The 18,972-nt window shown below is 35.5% G+C and overlaps 1 protein-coding gene across 2 annotated transcripts in view; it reads left to right on the top strand.

The window, feature by feature from the left end:
- The window catches only part of sema5a (sema domain, seven thrombospondin repeats (type 1 and type 1-like), transmembrane domain (TM) and short cytoplasmic domain, (semaphorin) 5A), a 147,211-nt gene that overhangs the window by 102,669 nt on the left and 25,570 nt on the right, over positions 1-18,972 (top strand). For both annotated transcript variants that reach the window (XM_058765617.1, XM_058765618.1), the window contains 2 exons: positions 340-483; positions 6,129-6,276. In XM_058765617.1, coding sequence (XP_058621600.1) covers positions 340-483; positions 6,129-6,276 — 292 coding nt within the window. The remainder of the gene's footprint in view (positions 1-339; positions 484-6,128; positions 6,277-18,972) is intronic.

Here is an 18,972-nt window from a genome sequence, read left to right as displayed (position 1 = left end):
TAATTGTATATGTGTATCTTCCTAAATTGCAAGTTTATCGTAATGTGATTTTATATATTTTTTTTTATTTCATTTCCTATTATAGTCCTTAATCTGAAGTGGAAACAAGCTTCCATACCATGCCACAAAACAGCAATTTTTCAGAAACAAAAGTTACTGTGTGATACTGAACTCATTTTCACAACTAAATAATTTCACATAATCATGTTGTTCCCTTTGTAAACAGGCTTAGAACAGTCTTAACTAAGATCCTCAGTTAACAAACTGAAGGTCAGATTATAGCAGCCAGCTGTGCCAGCGTTTGATTAGTGATTACTGCCGTAACATATCCATCCTCAGAAACGGGGCATGGACACCATGGACGGCATGGGCTCCTTGCAGCACCAGCTGTGGGATCGGATTCCAGGTCCGACAGCGTTCCTGCAGCAACCCCACTCCCCGCCATGGAGGACGCGTTTGTGTGGGCCAGAACCGTGAAGAGAGGTAAAGAAAAGCACAACAGCTCATTATATATGCAAATGTATTTATTTTTTGGAATTTACTCTCAAAATCGAAGGAGGCACGTGCCTGTTTGAAAGGGCATGATGCTTCTTTTGTTTGTTGCTTTCATTCTCACCTGCCGCATATATGATTGCTGCTGTGATTGCATGGCAGTTGACGATAATGAATGAATATACACAGCTCGTTTTATTACTTTTTTATTACTCATCCTATTATGCAATGTTCATCTCTAGAAAGCTTGTTAGTACATAACTGGAAGCACACAAACCAAATGCTTGAATGGAGGAGTAAGAGAGGTTATCTTCTTTATCTGCCCCATAATTTGTGTGACTGACATCCATTTAAATTTAAACATGCTAAGGCTTGTTAATTACAGAGACTCCACACACACACACTCAAACACTGTAGGTATGATAGTGTGACATCTAATCATGGCAGAATTATGTTTAAACTGCGCTGCCCTGAGAATGTGTGAGGTTTCTAAGCAACAGTGCATTGCAGCTGAAAAATTAGACTTGAAGTGCTGGGATGAAGAAAGGGCGAGAGAGGCATCTGTTGGAAACAGTTGTGGTCCCTCTGTGGAAGGTGCCAACTTTTGGTAAACAAAAAGGTTTTTTTTTTTGTTGTTCTTTTGTACAATAAACCATTTATTTTGATCCTTAAAAATATTTGAAATTAGTTTATATATATATATATATATATATATATATATATATATATATACGTGTGTGTGTGTGTGTGTGTTAGAAGCATTATAGGCCCAACGATATGCAAAATTATTAACATGACTGAATCAGTAGTGTTAAGTTCATTGTTTACTATGATTAAAGCTATTAACTTTTTAAAAGGAAACTATTAAAATAAATGATTTAAAATATATTTTGTTAATTGAAATAAAATAAAAATGATTAAATGAAAATGTACTTAAAAATTAGAAGTGTTGCCTTGGCAAGTAGCTGAAATAAAGTAAATTGAAGTAAAATTTTAAAAACTAAAACTGAAATATTTAAATAATAATAATAATAATGACAAAAGGACATAACACAATTACTTAAACAAAAACTAAAATGACAACTAAAAATATTAAAATAAATTCAAAATATTAATAAATATTATAATACACTGTAAAAAAATAATAAGTAGAAATAGGGCACAACTGTATTAATATGAAGGAATTTTCTGTATTGATTTTTTGCAGGTGTTTTACCTGTATTTAAAATGCTGTACTTTATTGATTTGTGTTACTAGAAATGTCCATAAAATTAATTGATAATGTCCTGGCAGTTTTTTTTTTTTTTATAATTGAAAAATAATAAGCTGCTTTAATATTAGTCTTTCTAATTTTAGAAGATGACATTTTGACAATATAACAAACTGAGCTCAGGATTGCCAAGATACCAGTGTCTGTTATCACAAGTCATAAACTTTTTAATTTTACTTCATCCAATTATTCCATGCTCATGATATGAGCCATGCTATCCCCATTCATTTTATAGTTTTATACTTCTACTATATTTAAAAAAGTGCCTCATTTTTATGCCTCCTAAGCAATTTTAGGAGACACATCTGAGGCAAAGTTGACCTACTAGAGTTGTTGAAAACATATTTAACGCATCTTGGTCTATGAAGGATCAACTTCTGAGCAATAAAATGTTCCTGTGAAATGGGACAAAACGAGCACGCCACAGTTTTTATTAAGTCACCATAGAAACACAGACATGTAGCTTAAGACATGAAGAACGCTGCAGATTGGTGGTTTTTCTTTCTTTCTTTTTGTTTTTTTTTTTTCAGGTGACTGAAGCATACTATTTCTGCCACCTCTTGCATTTTCTATCTCGTGCCCCCCACTTACACTCTTTCTCCAAGGCGCCAGGGCACTTGATGCCCTTAGGTGTCTAAGCATAAAGGCTGTGAATAATCAGCAGAAAAGTTCTGGTGCAAGCTTTGAGTTTGGCTCCAGTCTCGCTAGTCTACAAGCCCCTGCGAGTTTTTCACACCACCCATCCACTTTAATACAACACCTCGACCAGCCCAGCGGTGCATAATGGCTGTGAAAACATATCCGGGGAGCACAACAGGGCCCACAGTTTTCATTTAAGGTTGAAGAGTGCCGAGTTAATGGCTCAAATGTGCTTTGTCAGTTCCCTTAGCAGGACGCTGCTTCGGACCAAAAGAAGAAAGGAGCATTCCTGTTTTTGTTCTACTCGGGCTACTGCAAAATCTCTATAGTTGGGGGTCTTTTGTCCGATATTGAAAGAAGTTTGGATTCACTTGTTAGTGCTGCGGGGAACTTTTTTACTTTGAGTCCTGCTCAGCCACTGGGCATCTGTTCAGAGGTATTCAGCTCATATGTACAGTCACACTTTATTCCCTCTTCGGCACACTGCTGCCAGATGGCAAAGTCCTCAGCACGCAACTCTGCTGTGGGTCGGTCACCATGAGATGTCCTCGATGAGGGAAACGAGAAAGAGACATTGAGAGAGTCAGCTAAAGTGATACTTCAGTCAAAAATAAATAATCTTTCTTCATTTTCTCACCCTTTTGTTGTTCAGAAATCAGTCTGATTCAGAAGATGGATTTATGAATCAGATCTCGCACCTTCTCTAATGAACACATGATTGTTTGATTTGATGGATAAGAAATAAATACATATAATGAGAATAATGAGATAAATGTATTTAATTATTAATTAATTAATTTTAGTTTTCTATTTAAAAAAATTTTTATATATATATATATATATATATATATATATATATAAAACTTTCAATAGTTTGGGGTCTGTGTTTTTTTAAGAAATTACCTTGTTCAGGAAGAATTCATTAGACGTAAAGACATTTATAATACTACAAACAAACAATTTCTATTCTAAATAAATGTTGTTCTTTTGTTTGAATTTTCTATTTATAAAAGAATTTTGGAGAAAAAAAGTATCATGGTTTCACAAAAATATCGAGCAGCACTTTTTTAACATTACTGATAAGAAGAAATATTTGTTGAGCAGCAAATCTGACACTGAAGAATTATTTTGAATTGTAATATTTCGGTCCACTACATATTAATTGGCTGGTTACACTTTGTTTTCAGGTGTCCTTGTTACAGTGTAATTATACATTTAAGTACTGAATAAGGACACCTTAAAATAAAGTTTTACCCGAAACACTTTTGCTACTATTGAGGTGGGATATGGGTAAGGTTAGGGACAGGTTTGGTGGTACACTGTAGTTCACTTAAAAAAATTGAGGAAACCCGTTGCCTTAAATTTTTAAGTAAATGATAATTAAAAAAATAAGTTAAGTGAATTGTCAAGTTCACTTAACTTTTTTTTATTATTTACTTAATAATTTTAACGCAACAGGTTTCCAAGGGACTTTACGCACTCCAGGGCCTGGAGCCTAGTGTTCAACTCTCTCTGTAAGTTCCGTGGGCCCTAGTTTTGATTTTTGACAGTCTCAGGTCATGCAGCCTGAGGCTTTGGAAGTCCCTGACAGTGGCCCCACTGGCCTGGTCCATAATCCAGCCCTGGTCCAGAGCCATATATCTATCCCGGCACAGGGTGTCTATAAATGCCGAGCCAGCAACTCCCATCCATTTGTGCTCAGAAACTCTCAAAAACAAGACCGAACGCCTGCAGGCAAAAGAACTGTTGTTGCAACACTCCAGTACTTTGTTCTGCTTGAAATCCATTTGATAAATGAATGTGTTTTTTACATGCTCCCTCATTCTTTTCATACACCATCTCAAATGTGCTATTAATTACCACTTTTTTCTTGTTCTTTTGATCGTTTGTTTCTTTCTCCTTTTTTGTGCCAGAACAGGGGCAAAATTGTTAAACTTAGCAAATCCGATTTGAATGAACACTATTTGCATATGCAAATTGGCAGTGGGTTTCCCTTGGCTATAAATCTTTCTTATATGGATCTCTCCACTTTTTTATTGCACGCTACATAACAAAAAGTTGATCAATGGTTCTCCAATGGGAATGTGTACCGCTTCCTACTTTTGAATACTTTTTCATATTTGAAACGGATAAATTATTTTATACACATCATCAGACATCTCTTTTGAAAAATAAAAATGCATCTTGTGTAATTTCCCTGAAGTGTTCTACAGTTGTACAGATAAATATTGCCCATATGGAAGGCTATACCATGACTTCCTTTCCTTATACAAACATTTTATTTTCGCAGGAAGAGTGTTGCATTAATTTCAGCAATAATAGGAACAGGAAAATAGAAATTTTGGGTAACACTTTATTTTAAGATGTCCATAATACAGATTAATTACCTAATTAAGTACTTAGTTGTAGCCGTTGTACTTACATGAAACAAAATGTACTTACCATGTAACTGTTATGGAACAGCCTGTACTTACAGTTTGTAATTATGTACATGTAATAGGCAGCTACTGTTATACATATGTAACAGACCAGGTCTGTTACACAGGTACTTATGTAACCAAAAGATTGTTACATATGTGTTGCAGACTTAAACATTGTAATTATAAATGTAAGTACACAGACATAAGCTATTTAAAATAAAGTGTATCAAGATTGTACTTAAGTGTATTTCATGTGTATCTATACTGTACACCTTATCCAGCTGCACCTTAGTTTGATTTAACCCACCAGTACACAGCTGAAATACATGTAATACCTTTCTAATTACATTACAATTACAGAATATTACACTACACTATTACACTATTACATAAAATAAAAATAATATGACTTCAGTTACCTTTCGGGTTTGATGTGTTTTTAGCACTTAAAATCAGTAAGACTTTGTTCAGAATGTCCTGCTTTATTTGTATCCTGCTTACATCTGTACTCATTTTTTTCTGGTTTGGGGTTATCACAGGCAGAGGATGGCTGCGGTTATTTTTTGATTCATTTTCCAAGCCTTTGTTCTGGTTATGAGCGTATCTTCAAAAGGAAACTGACTTCATTTATTATTCGCTTCCTTACAAAGATCCACTGATTGCAGCGAGACCACATGAGAGTTGGAATGATTGACTGTGTGTACCCAATCATCATGCTTTATACCAATTACCTTTATACCAACTACCTTTCAATTACAACTACTCCTCCAGCCAACACGTCTGGCTTTGCAAGTGGACAGACGAGCCCAGAAAGCCCCCTCTCACTCTGCCTGCAGACCTCATTTAGATAAGACACTGCTCCATCAGTGCTCATTACACTAAGGTTAACCTAGGCATTTCCTGTCCTTGGAGACCTACACAACTGCTAGCCAGTCATTATCTCATGTTTGCAGTTCCTACCTGTTGAATTCAATATTTTTCCTTGTTTAAAGGTAAAACCTGCTTTGTGCATGGATTTTTTAAATGGCTCTTTTATATGGCAGCATGAATTCATCATGGCTTGAGGTACTTTTGAAATGTTTACAATTAGTTTCTATTGTAATGTACAACCATTTCACATGGAGAAAGAGATTGAAATGTATTATATTCTTACTTTTTTTTTGTGATTTAATAATTCGTGCTTCAGAGGATTCATTCAATTATTGAACCCACTGCATAATCAGGATGGGTTGAGTGAATAACTAGGAGACGAGTTTGTGAATAAATGTTTATTTGCATGCTGAAATGTTTGTTTCAATCTATTTTAGATACTGTAATGAGCACCTGCCCTGCCCCCCACATGTCTATTGGTCAGCATGGTCTCCATGGGAGCGCTGCACAGTTCCATGCGGCGGTGGGATCCAGTCGCGGCGACGAACGTGCGAGAATGGAAACGAATGCCCTGGATGCAGCGTTGTATGTCACTTTCATATTATTACTCAATTTGTTTGTGAGACCTTTTCTGATTTGAGCACCTCAGGACATGAAAAGTGTGTTTAGTGTTAATAGGTTGTATTACTAAAATATCACTAAAATTAATAGCGGAAGCATCATGGCCTACTCTATGGTGTGCAAGTTATCTTAATTATTTATTATCTTAAATTTAAGTTGCGTTCATATAATTTCAGTCCAGACAAGTTGCACACTTTTTCCTGTGGATTTATATCTAGTTTTTCTTTTTCTTTTTCTTTTTTCTTTTTTGACTGAAATTAATACTTTTATTCAGCAAGGATGCATTAAATTGTTCAAAAATCAAGACTTTTATATGGTAGCAAAAATATTTCAAATAAATGATATTTTTTTACTTTCTACTCATCAAAAAATCTTAATAAAAATGCATTAGAGTTTACAGTAGTACAACTGTTTTTAACATTGATAATAGGAAATGTTTCTTGCGCACCAAATAAGCATATTAGAATAATTTCTGAAGGATCATGTGACACTGAAGCCTGGAGTAATGATGCTGAAAATTCAGCTTTGCATCACAGGAATAAATTACGTTTTAAAATATATTAAAATAGAAAACAGTTATTTTAAATTTTAATAATATTTCACAATATTACTGTTTTTACTGTAATTTTTTGAAGCAGTCTGGGTGAACATAAGAGACTTTCAAAAACATTAAATTATTTTTAGACGGCAAATTTTTGAACGGTAGTTCACATATATGGATATATCTACATAAACACACTATACTAGTCGAGAGCATATGCAATTCCAAAATTCTTTTCCTCATTTGGAAAGCTGGGAGGAGCTTGCCATGTGCATTAGCATTGCAAGAGTAAGCTGGGATTTTCCACTCATGAGTAAGCTCTGATATTCTTACTCTACTTTTAAAACCAGTCACCCACTCGCTGCTAGTTTAGAATAAGTCCAGCTCACATGACCACGGTTCACGGTTCATGCCATTCGTGGAAGTGGTTTGGGTGATTTTGAGAATCTGGAACAGCTTTAAATAGTTCATTTGCTATTTAAACTCTTTTGTAAGGAATAATAACATCTGTCCAGTTTAGAAATCAAGGCTGTCAACCATTTCGATCTTTGCCGCTTGATCAATGGCACTTGGGAGACACAATGGCTTAAGAGAAAGTTCAGACGTTCCTGTGAGTCCTAATGGTAATGCTCTGTCAAATTGTGTGCGTGTTTAGCCTCAAGGCCAGCTGCCTCAGATCCATCACAATGTAGACAACACCGAAAACACCAACACGCTGAAGTATCCTAGGAATGCCACAAAGGCTGTGAGGGCAGCAACATCATGTTGATATATATATAATTATATATGTGTGTGGGTACCAGGGTGGTGCATTGCCTGATTTGGATTTTTGTGCTATTTGTGTGCCCTGTGAGCATGAAGTTAAGCAAGCAAGCTTCGTATTAATTTCTGTTACTGATGATTGCCAGACTCTGGCATGGCCCGTATACGTGCAACCAGCTGTTATCGTTTTATGAAAAATTCCCGTACTAGTTGGTGGTTGTTTTGTCAGACACAATAAAAACATGATGTGTCAGTCAGCTGGTAATTTCACAGGGGGTTCCTTTGTCACAGTGCTTGTAACCTCTCTTTAATGATAGTGATAAAGCCCACATGAATGTAGCCAGGTGTCAGAGTAGACAGAAACATAATAATGAGTACCTGGCAACCCTTAATAGGTTGTCTGTTTGTGCGATCCTTCAAATGTTCAGTGTAATGATGCTTTGATAATCAGATTCAAACATTACCGTCACTTTGTCTTAGGGCGGCTGAAAATCTGTGAATATGTCAAGTGCAGTGTTAAGTGTAATGATTTAAGAGGTTTTTTTTCTCTTTTTCTTAGTGTTAATTAGATTTGTGTAATGGCAAAAATAAGAAGGTGTCTTATACCAAAAATATACTCTTTTTTTAGAATGCACAAGATGTCATCTGACACATTGCGAGCGTAATTAAATCAGCATTTTTTGTGAAATGTAACTTCAGATCGTCCACTTCTATCCAATCTGAATTTGCCAGTTCAAGAGTGTTGCACGTGGGTACCTGGGTATTTCAATCGACTTCTCATCACAGATAGTAAGCTCTCACTTAATTTCAGGAGTTTCAAGTGTTATAGGGCCGGTTTTACTAAACAGGGCAAATTAGCGTGAGAGTGCAGTTCCAAAACAGCGCCGATGGCCGTGGAAATTTCTTCGGGTGATTTACTAGCAATGCGCAAATTAAAGAACACAGACGTAACATTTCATTTACACATCGACCTACGCAATATACCAAGCGCAGTGCAAATTAGTGTAGTCGCAAATAAAGAATAAATAAATAAAGAAGCTACAGTACGTTGAAAAGAACCAGTGGCCAAAAAATGAAGGTTTGCTAGAAGTTTTGATAGGCCTGCTATTGCGTGACTCCAAGAGGGTTCCAAGTCATCTTTTATTTCCTGAAGCAAGTTAAAAATATCATGGCTTGGCAAATGATATTTTCGGATAATGTGTTCTTCTGGCATTGCAAATAAATTAATACGTGTGGAAAAAAAACCTCGCCCTTCTACCACGCGCTTTCTGTTGTCTCCGGGGCTTCCACTTAGCAACAATAATTGCAGCCATTTCAAACACAAAACAGTTTAAGACATGCATTTTTGGGGCGTTAAATTATGGCGCAAATACCAGTAATAACACGTTGCATGATTCATTTGAATACTCTCCTATCACTTTTGCGTCTGAAAGGGGAACTCCTACAAATGCATATTCAATAAGGTCAGCCGCAAAAATAACTGTGTCCACGCCTTTTCAGCGCTAATTCGTCACTAATTCGTCTTTAGTAAAACCTGACAGTACAACGCCAAAAGACGGTTTGCACTGGCGCACGCTGTTAGTAAACCTGGTCCATAATATCATATGTATTTCATAGAATAATGCATTATAATTGAAAAATGTATATAAAATACTTTTATTTTAGAATATTAAGTGACAGATTTACTAAACAGGGCAAATTAGTGTTAGAGCTTAATTCCATAAAAGCGCCGAAGGGAGGGGAAAATTCTGCGTGTGATTTACTGTCAATGCGCACATTAAAGAACACAGCCAGATAATTTCCATAATGACCAGCGCAATATACCAAGAGCAGCGCAAATTACCACCTGCTTTAAGACATGCTTTTTTTGGGGCGTTAAATACCAGTAATTTGACGTGCACAAACATTAGTAAATCACGTTGCGTGGTTCATTTTAATACTCTCCTCAAATAAATTTTACGTCTGAAAGAGAAACTACTACAAATAAGGTCAGGTGCAAAAATAACTGTGTCCACGCCTATTTAGCGCTAATTCTTCACTGCGTGTCTTTAGTAAATCATGACAATACTATTTTAACGGCAAAAGACAGTTTGCGCTGACACAAGCTGTTAGTAAATCTGGCCCTTAATCTGTATATGAATACCTATATTATATTATATTATATTATATTATATTATATTATTAAAAATAAAACATTATATACAATATATTTCTTGTAAATATATATACAGGTGCTGGTCATATAATTAGAATATCATCAAAAGTTGATTTATTTCACTAATTCCATTCAAAAGTGAAACTTGTATATTATATTCATTCATTACACACAGACTGATATATTTCAAATGTTTATTTCTTTTAATTTTGATGATTAGAGCTTACAGCTCATGAAAGTAAAAATCAGTATCTCAAAATATTAGAATATTTACATTTGAGTTTGAATAAATGACCATCCCTACAGTATAAATTCTGGGTATCTCTTGTTCTTTGAAACCACAATAATGGGGAAGACTGCTGACTTGGCAATGATCCAGAAGACGAACATTGACACCCTCCACAAAGAGGGTAAGTCACAGAAGGTCATTACTGAAAGGTGTGGCTGTTTACAGAGTGCTGTATCAAAGCATATTAAATGCAAAGTTGACTGGAAGGAAGAATTTGGGTAGGAAAAGGTGCACAAGCAACAGGGATGACCGCAAACTTGAGAATACAGTCAAGCAAAGCCGATTCAAACACTTGGGAGAGCTTCACAAGGAGAGAACTGAAGCTGGAGTCAGTGCATCAAGAGTCACCACGCTCAGACGTCTTCAGGAAAAGGGCTACCAAGCCACTTCTGAAGCAGAGACAATGTCAGAAGCATCTTAACTGGGCTGTGGAGAAAAAGAACTGGACTGTTGCTCAGTGGTCCAAAGTCCTCTTTTCAGATGAAAGTAAATTTTACATTTCATTTGGAAATCAAGGTCCCAGAGTCTGAAGGAAGAGTGGAGAGGCTGCTTGAAGTCCAGTGTGAAGTTTCCACAGTCAGTGATGATTTGGGCTGCCATGTCATCTGCTGGTGTTGGTCCACTGTGTTTTCTGAAGTCCACAGTCAACGCAGCCATCTACCAGGAAATTATAGAGCACGTCATGCTTCCTTCTGTTGACAAGCTTTATGGAGATGCTGATTTCATTTTCCAGCAGGACTTGGCACCTGCCCACACTGCCAAAGGTACCAAAAGCTGGTTCAATGACCATAGTGTTACTGTGCTTGATTGGCCAGCAAACTCGCCTGACCTGAACCCCATAGAGAATCTATGGGTATTGTCAAGAGGAAGATGAGAGACACCAGACCCAACAATGCAGATGAGCTGAAGGCCACTATCAGAGCAACCTGGGCTCTCATAACACCTGAGCAGTGCCACAGACTGATCGACTCCATGCCACGCTGCATTGCTGCAGTAATTCAGGCAAAAGGAGCCCCAACTAAGTATTGAGTGCTGTGCATGCTCATACTTTTCATTTTCATACTTTTCAGTTGGCCAAGATTTCTAAAAATCCTTTCTTTGTATTGGTCTTAAGTAATATTCTAATATTTTGAGATACTGATTTTTTACTTTCATGAGCTGTAAGCTCTAATCATCAAAATTAAAAGAAATAAACATTTGAAATATATCAGACTGTGTGTAATGAATGAATATAATATACAAGTTTCACTTTTTGAATGGAATTAGTGAAATAAATCAACTTTTTGATGATATTCTAATTATATGACCAGCACCTGTATATATATATTTAGGTTATAATCTGTGGTTCTTAAACTTTTTGAGTAAAAATAAATAAATAAATAACACAACATAACACAACACAATATTTGAATGCCATCATATAGGATATTTAGTCCAGTATTTCTGCTGTAACTGACAAAACAGCTTGTTTTCAAGCCTTTTCCTTAAGAGAAACTAGGAGTGTCAGTATATGAATTAACCACAATTTATTTTGTGATTACTGAAGTTTCAAGAACTGTGTTGAATAAAATCAATCATCAGTCATCATCAGTCAGTTAATGAGGTCGAATAAAATAAAATAAATATTTCATTTTTAATATTCAGTTATACCTTTTTGATTTTGCGCATTTTTGTGACAAATGAGGATATAAATTTGTATAATGACAAAGGTATGACATAGGTATTACAAGGAGAAGGTGACTTATGAGGACATTGCCCCATGTCCCCATTTTTCAAAATGCTTATAAATCATACAGAGTGAGGTTTTTTTTTTTTTGAGAAAGTAAAAATGCAGTAAAAAAAGTTTCCTGTAAGGGGTAGGTTTAGGTGTAGGGCAATAGCACATACAGTTTGTACAGTATAAAATCCATTACGCCTATGGAATATCCCCACTTTTCACAAAAACAAACGTGTGTGTGTGTGTGTGTCTCTGTGTGTCTGTGTTTGTGTTTGTGTCTGTGTGTGTGTGTATCTCGGAGAGTCTCGGAGGATATCATCACCGACCCCCTGACCTATGTCAAGGCAACAGCTATGGTGGTTATAGCCACCCACTAACATCTGCAGGTGCCTGGTGAACTCTATTGCAATTACATCAATACCAACAAAAACAACACTGGACTGGACTGAAACTTCAGGGAAAACTTGCATGTCTTCCCTGTGCTGATCATTCTGTTTCACATTCATTTCTGAAGAATACTGCACTCAATGAGAACATTATTAATTTCACAGTAAAAGCCAAATTACAAGTTCTCCCTACTAGACTCAACCTTTCTATCTGGTTTCCTACAACTCAGGTTCCTCATTGTTTGCATCACACTACAGAACAGATCACTGAAACACTGCCACACATCTTGAATGGCTGCCATGCTTACAAGGGAATGTACATAGCCCGCCACGACAGAATAGTGGACCTTATAGTGAAAGACATATCAAATCATTTATCACCTTTAGTAAGAACATACAAACATTCTTGTGTAAAACCATCTACAGTATGTTTCAGTATCTCAATAATAATTCAGAAATGTTTTCTCGTCTGTTTGCGAATACACCAGATGTTGTTGTGATTAATGAGGAGTGTAGAGAGGTGTTTGTTTTGGAGGTGGCATGCACCTTTGACTCTAGTATGGAGGAAGCTTTTATGACTAAAGTCATTAAATACCAACCACTCCTAAATATTATTTCAGAGATAGGTTATTGGTGCCGATTGTTTGTTTTCATATTTGGCAGTTTAGGACACACACACAGGCTGGTTGTAAGAGGGCTTCAACAACTTGGGATGCCCAAAAAGAGGGCTAAAAGGTTATCAAAGTACTGTGCTTTGTCTGCTATCTTAGGTAGCCGTCATATATGGCGGAGACGTTGTTATTTATATCCATAACAACTGAGTGATATGCTTAATATTGTGAATATCTATTATTTGCCACTGGTCCAAGATTTTTGTGTACGTGTTTAACTGCATCTGTAATATTTATATCCCTGTAGAGTATTTCTTTTAAGTGGATTTAAATAAATTGTTAAAATGTGTGTTTTAAATTAAGTACCTGTAATATTTTAATTAAGTAAATTTACTTACATTAATATTGTTATTTGTTTAAATAAATTTAAAGTAATACATTTAAGTAATTGTTCTGCCCCTTTGTACATTTTCTGAGGCCACCTGGTTGAGAGCCACTAGCCTTAATAACTGTATATCAAATAAAATTAATAATTAAAATAAAATAAATGTCGTTAGTAACTAACATTTAGTACAACTACCACATACAAAAACCTCCTTTTAAATGATTTTTCCAAATAGCTTGGTCATTTGCACAATTATTCTTATTAAGTCACCTAAAATACACATATAAATTAATAACTTTTATTTTATACTAAATCAAGGCCTATGTGTACCTCCTGTGCAAGTCAGTGCCTCAGAAGTTTTATCTCTTATGACGGCATTTGGATGATCTTCTGAGAGTTCTTGAGTTTCTTTATTAATTTCTTTCAAATATATTTCCAACTACTACATAAAACCATCCGCAGCCCATAAAAAAACCCTGCATCCCATTTCTCTACGATGACTGTGCAGTGTGGGTATTAATTTACCCGACACTGTGGTCATACAGAGACAAGTTTTCTCCGGGGAATTTGAACATTCCCAAATGACAGCATTTTTCATTAGGCCCCCTGACGGAATGTATCGCGCTCCGTAGTCTTGCTTGACTGATTGTGTGCTTTTCTGTACTAATAATTGAGACTATTTGTCTTGGTGGTCCATTGTGGAACGGCCAGCCGGTGTGTCTCAGGTGAACCGCCGGTAATGAATGCAATCAGCGACACCTGCGTAATGGATTGGAGTTTGTTGTTTTCTGTAAAACATACTAGAGGCTGCGTATCTCTGTGGAGTCGGGGGCATATAGTGTCAAAGATGTGAGCCGTAGAACGACCAATTACGACCAACACACACGTACTTGCTGATACGCTGTATTTTTGTGTGGACACAAAGGATTGAGGGCTGTGTGTGTGTGCAGAGTGGATGTAATGATGTTAGAAAGCTCCAGAGAGCACGGGTGGGATTACTCATTAGTCAGCAGATGCCTGGAGACTGAACGGGGACCAGCAGAGCTTCATAAGGGCATCCCCTAACCCCTGCCTTCTCTACCCATAACGCATTAGTGACGGACAAGAACTTTAGGTAATACGGTAATTCTGATGATGAAAAAGGGGAGTTCGAAGTCTGAAAAAGATGGAGAGTGTAGGGGATAATGAATAGACTGTCGGCGGGAAAACAAGAATGGAACAATAGAGAATTAGGGAAAGGAAGAGGCAGATAAAGTGAGATGGATGGAGAATTATAGAAATGAAAAACGTGAGCGGGATGAGTAATGATAGAGGAGGGGGAACGAGCGCAAACAATCTGAGAGGGTGTACACACATAACATCATTATCGACAAAAAAATATGATTGATTTTGTTTGATGTAGGTCATGTCAAATTTTCAAATTTCAGACAACATGGGAGGGATGGTTCACAAGCATCAGGCTGCGTAAATCAACACCGTTAAAAATCACCATTATGATGTGCTGCTCATATGTAGGCGTTCGCCCAGCTGGTGAGAACATCTACCTCACTGAGTCCAATGTAGCATCAGCACCACAGCATTCTGCTGCAGTATGATTTTCACCTAATACCCTCCAAGAGAGATCTTTTTGCAGGGATGCTTTGCAGCGAATGAAAGTTTATGAATTTTCTGATGGATGCTTATAAGTTGTTTTATTGGAAACCAGAAAGACTATCGAAGTGTTTGTTTTTTCACCCAGTCCCGCACCATTCGTGCTACAGATACCTCAAATCCTACAGGCTCTTGAGGAGAGGTGTGATATTACTTTTATAAGTAATCAGACATTTCAGATCAGACAGGTTCCTCTGCTATGATAATAAATTATAATCTATTATAATCCATCTATTCTACAAAATTATATACTTAAAATTATAAATATAAAATACATATATACAATGCAGTACAATACATCCTATACCTGTACTGTATGTGTGTGTGTGTGTGTGTGTGTGTGTATATATATATATATATATATATATATATATATATATGTGTGTGTGTGTGTGTGTGTGTGTGTGTGTGTATTTATTTATAATTCAACATAGAACATAAAACATTACAATTGCATAAATAATGCCTGACTGTCATGAAATCATTACATTTATTTAATTAATCATTATATAAGAAGTTTCATTATTTATACACTATTACACAAAAAAAAATTATATGTATGTAATTTATTTTAATACAGTTCTTTTGAATTACATTTTAAATAAATTGAATTAAAATAAAATGTATCATAATTTCCACCAAAAATATGAAGCAACAATAATCAGCATATTAGAATGATTTATGAAGGATCATGTGATACAGAAGAGTGGGGTAACGGTATTCATTTAAAATATATAATAATATTTCAAAATATTGCTGCTTTTACTGTATTTTTAATCAATTTAATGCTTACATGTTCTTTATAAAGAATAGCATATATATATTAAAAAACATAATTCATAATTGTGTTAAAAGAGAGCATCAAATAGACATTATAAAAATGAGCTTCAGAAAGAAATTTTATTATATTCAACATAGAACATTAAAATTACATAAATAATGCATAATTATCATTAAATCATTACACTTACAGAATTTAATGAATCATTAAATTAGGAGTTTAATTATTTTCCAAAAAATGGCAAACTACAGCTTATGCAATATGAGTTTCAGTTTCTGTCCGTATTCTATGTATGTGTTTTATATAATTAAATATCACTGCATATTTTTGTAATGTACAGAATATATACGTGTATGTGTGTGTGTGTGTGTGCGCGTTTACTCACACATAAGTAAATATAAATGATATATAATTTATTTCAAATAAATGTAGTGTGCTAAAACCTTTTGCAATTTTCCATCATACTTGTCTCTCACAGTGATAAAAAGCGAAAGCTAAAGAACCAGGTTCTTTAATATTTTAACGGCATGTTTACATAACTATAGACTTAATACAGCTTGTACTTGTAGTTTGTTCATTTGTGGAGGCCTCCAGACATTGAGTGTTTAATGGAACCATGTAATTATTGGGTAACTCGTTTTGCTTTTGTGCTCTGAGAGAGTGCAGCCTAGCATGAACATTTCTCTATGCGTAGTCACACAAGCACAACACTAACACCCAACACTGTCCTTTGTCTCTGAGAAAACAGACTGCAAAGTTCTCTGTTAGAGCCTTTCTAGCTGAAGTGTTGATGCTCAGTGGGGTAAAAAGTGTTGAGTCAGCTCATTTGATTTCATCATATTTATAAACCGTTATTAAATATTAACAAAGAGACTTTGAAAACGAAAACAGGTGGTCAGATCGCACAGCAAACAATTCCTAAACTTTTCCATATCTTAACCTCGGCTGCTCCCCGTCCTTGGGAGAGAGGTGAGAAGAGACAAGTACAGGGAGGGGAGGGGAGGTAGACAGCCGTCTGAGCGCTTCACATCAGCTCTCCTCCGTCTGACAGATTGACGGATGAACAAAAAGGACTTTTATCTTATTTTGCCAAGGTCTGGCAGTCATTCAAGGTCTATTAAGCATAAATAAATGCAGCGAGAATGGACACAGCTCCCCACTCCACCAAATGAACACATATGATTTACAGGAAATCTATAGCTCCTTGTTTCAGGCGAATTTATTAAGGTGTCAGGACATGAATCTGACTGCCTCGAGTGCTAGACACTGGTATCAGAAGACGCTCTACATTATCATAAATCGAAGGATTGAAAGCTCATAACTGCTGGTACAGATCAAGGATTCAGGCAGTGTAGATGTCATATCAATTATAGAAATGCAATAAAATGATCAAGAATTTAAGAGGTTTGCTGCAAGTCCCCACCAGACTCGGACGAGATGTTAGAACAGACAGCGCTCATTTGAACTGTCCCATGCCAGTGACAATTTTTGTCTTTTTTGTCAGTCCTTTGAGCTTCCATTCAAATCGAAATGTCATTTAGCTTGTGTAAAATGTGCTGCTTATTTATTCCCTCATATTTCAGAACCTTTTTCTCCTCACGGGCCATAAATTAAACTTGATCAATGACCTTTTCTGCTTGACTTGTTTGCGACTTGCCATGTTCAGCAAAGAGCGCAATGGAAATATTTCATACACGCCTGCAAAATAGAAACAAATCACCAAGGATCATTCTCAGCATAAATGTAAAAAAAAAAAAATATATATATATATATATATATATATATATATATGAAGAGTTCAGATGCAAAAGCCTCTAAATGCCATCTGAAATTTTCTTCTAAAATGACCATTTTTATCAGGCTCCTATATTTATGTTCAGTTATTTTACTTTAATTGCATAAAAAAGGACCTATACATTGCCATTAGAGTAAAATTAATGAACCTAAACATAGCAGCCTGATAAAAATGCTCAGTTTAGATGAAAATTTCAGATGGCACTTAGAGGCTTTTGCATCTGAACTCTTCATATATATATATATATATATATATATATATATATATATATATATATATATATATATATATATATACAGTGTGTGCAGAATTATTAGGCAAGTTGATATTCTGGTCATATTTCTTTTTCCAAGAACATTTTACCAATTCCAAACCACATCAATCTTAATAACTACTATTGATTTTGTATTTAATCATTTATAAGTGATGTATAATTGTCCATGAAGGCTGATTGTCAGAAACTTCTTATTTCAGGTGTGCAGAATTATTAGGCAGGTTTTCCTTTACAGATAAAATGAGCCAAAAAAGAGATTGAACTCAAGAATAAAAGTTAAAAAATTATTAAATGCCCATGAGAAGGATGCAATACTAATGCAATAATAGAATTAGCAAAGTTAAGGCATGACCATTGGGCAGCGAAATGCTCATTGGGTCAGCAAGGTCAGAAAAAACAGGTGGAGAGGAAAAGACACGTTAACTGCAAAAGAATTAAGAATTAAGGTGAAGAATTAGGTGAGAAACCATCAGGAACCATTTAGTCTCCAGCACCATCATTTTCCAGAACTGCAACCTTCCTGGAGTCTCCAGAATTACAAGGTGTCAGGTTCTCAGAGACTTTGCTTGGGTAAAAAATTCTTTAAAATGGCCCTCACTTAATAAGAATAACATGCTGAAGTGTTGTGAAATACATGAAGATAAGTTGTGAGTGACTCTTGAAGGACCAGAATCATATCCTCTTGTGCCACTGTTTGAAGAATTTATCTTCCAGAATCTGGCAGTAAGTTTTAGGAGCTCATTTTTAATCAATCCTGCAAGACAGACTTTTCAGGATAGGAGATGAACTAAAATGAGCTCCCAAAACTTACTGCCAGATTCTGGAAGATAAATTCTTCAAACAGTGGTACAAGAGGATGTGATGCTGGTCCTTCAAGAGTCACTCACAATCTGTCCATAAAGCCTATACAAAATACAGTGTGTGTGTGTGTGTGTGTGTGTGTGTGTGTGTGTGTGTGTAAAATTGTATAATTATTAATCCAGCCACATGATCCTTCAGAAATTATAATATGCTGATTTGGTGATCAGTTATTAGCTATCATTATTTGTACTTAGTTATTAATAATGGTTCTTATTATTATCAATGTTGCAAACAGTTTATTCATATTTTTGTGAAAACTGTATTACACTATTACACAAAAAGTATGTGTGTGTGTGTGTGTGTGTAATTTATTTTAATATTGTTCTTTTGAATTACAATTGAAATGAATTAAATGTACAGTATAAATAAATTAAATAAAATGTATCATAATTTCCACAAAAATATTAAGCAACAAAAACTGTTTTCAGCATTGATAATAATAAGAACCATTAC

Source organism: Onychostoma macrolepis, chromosome 24 (assembly GCF_012432095.1).
Source record: "Onychostoma macrolepis isolate SWU-2019 chromosome 24, ASM1243209v1, whole genome shotgun sequence".
NCBI lineage: Eukaryota > Metazoa > Chordata > Actinopteri > Cypriniformes > Cyprinidae > Onychostoma > Onychostoma macrolepis.
This window is presented reverse-complemented; position numbering and strand designations above follow the sequence as displayed.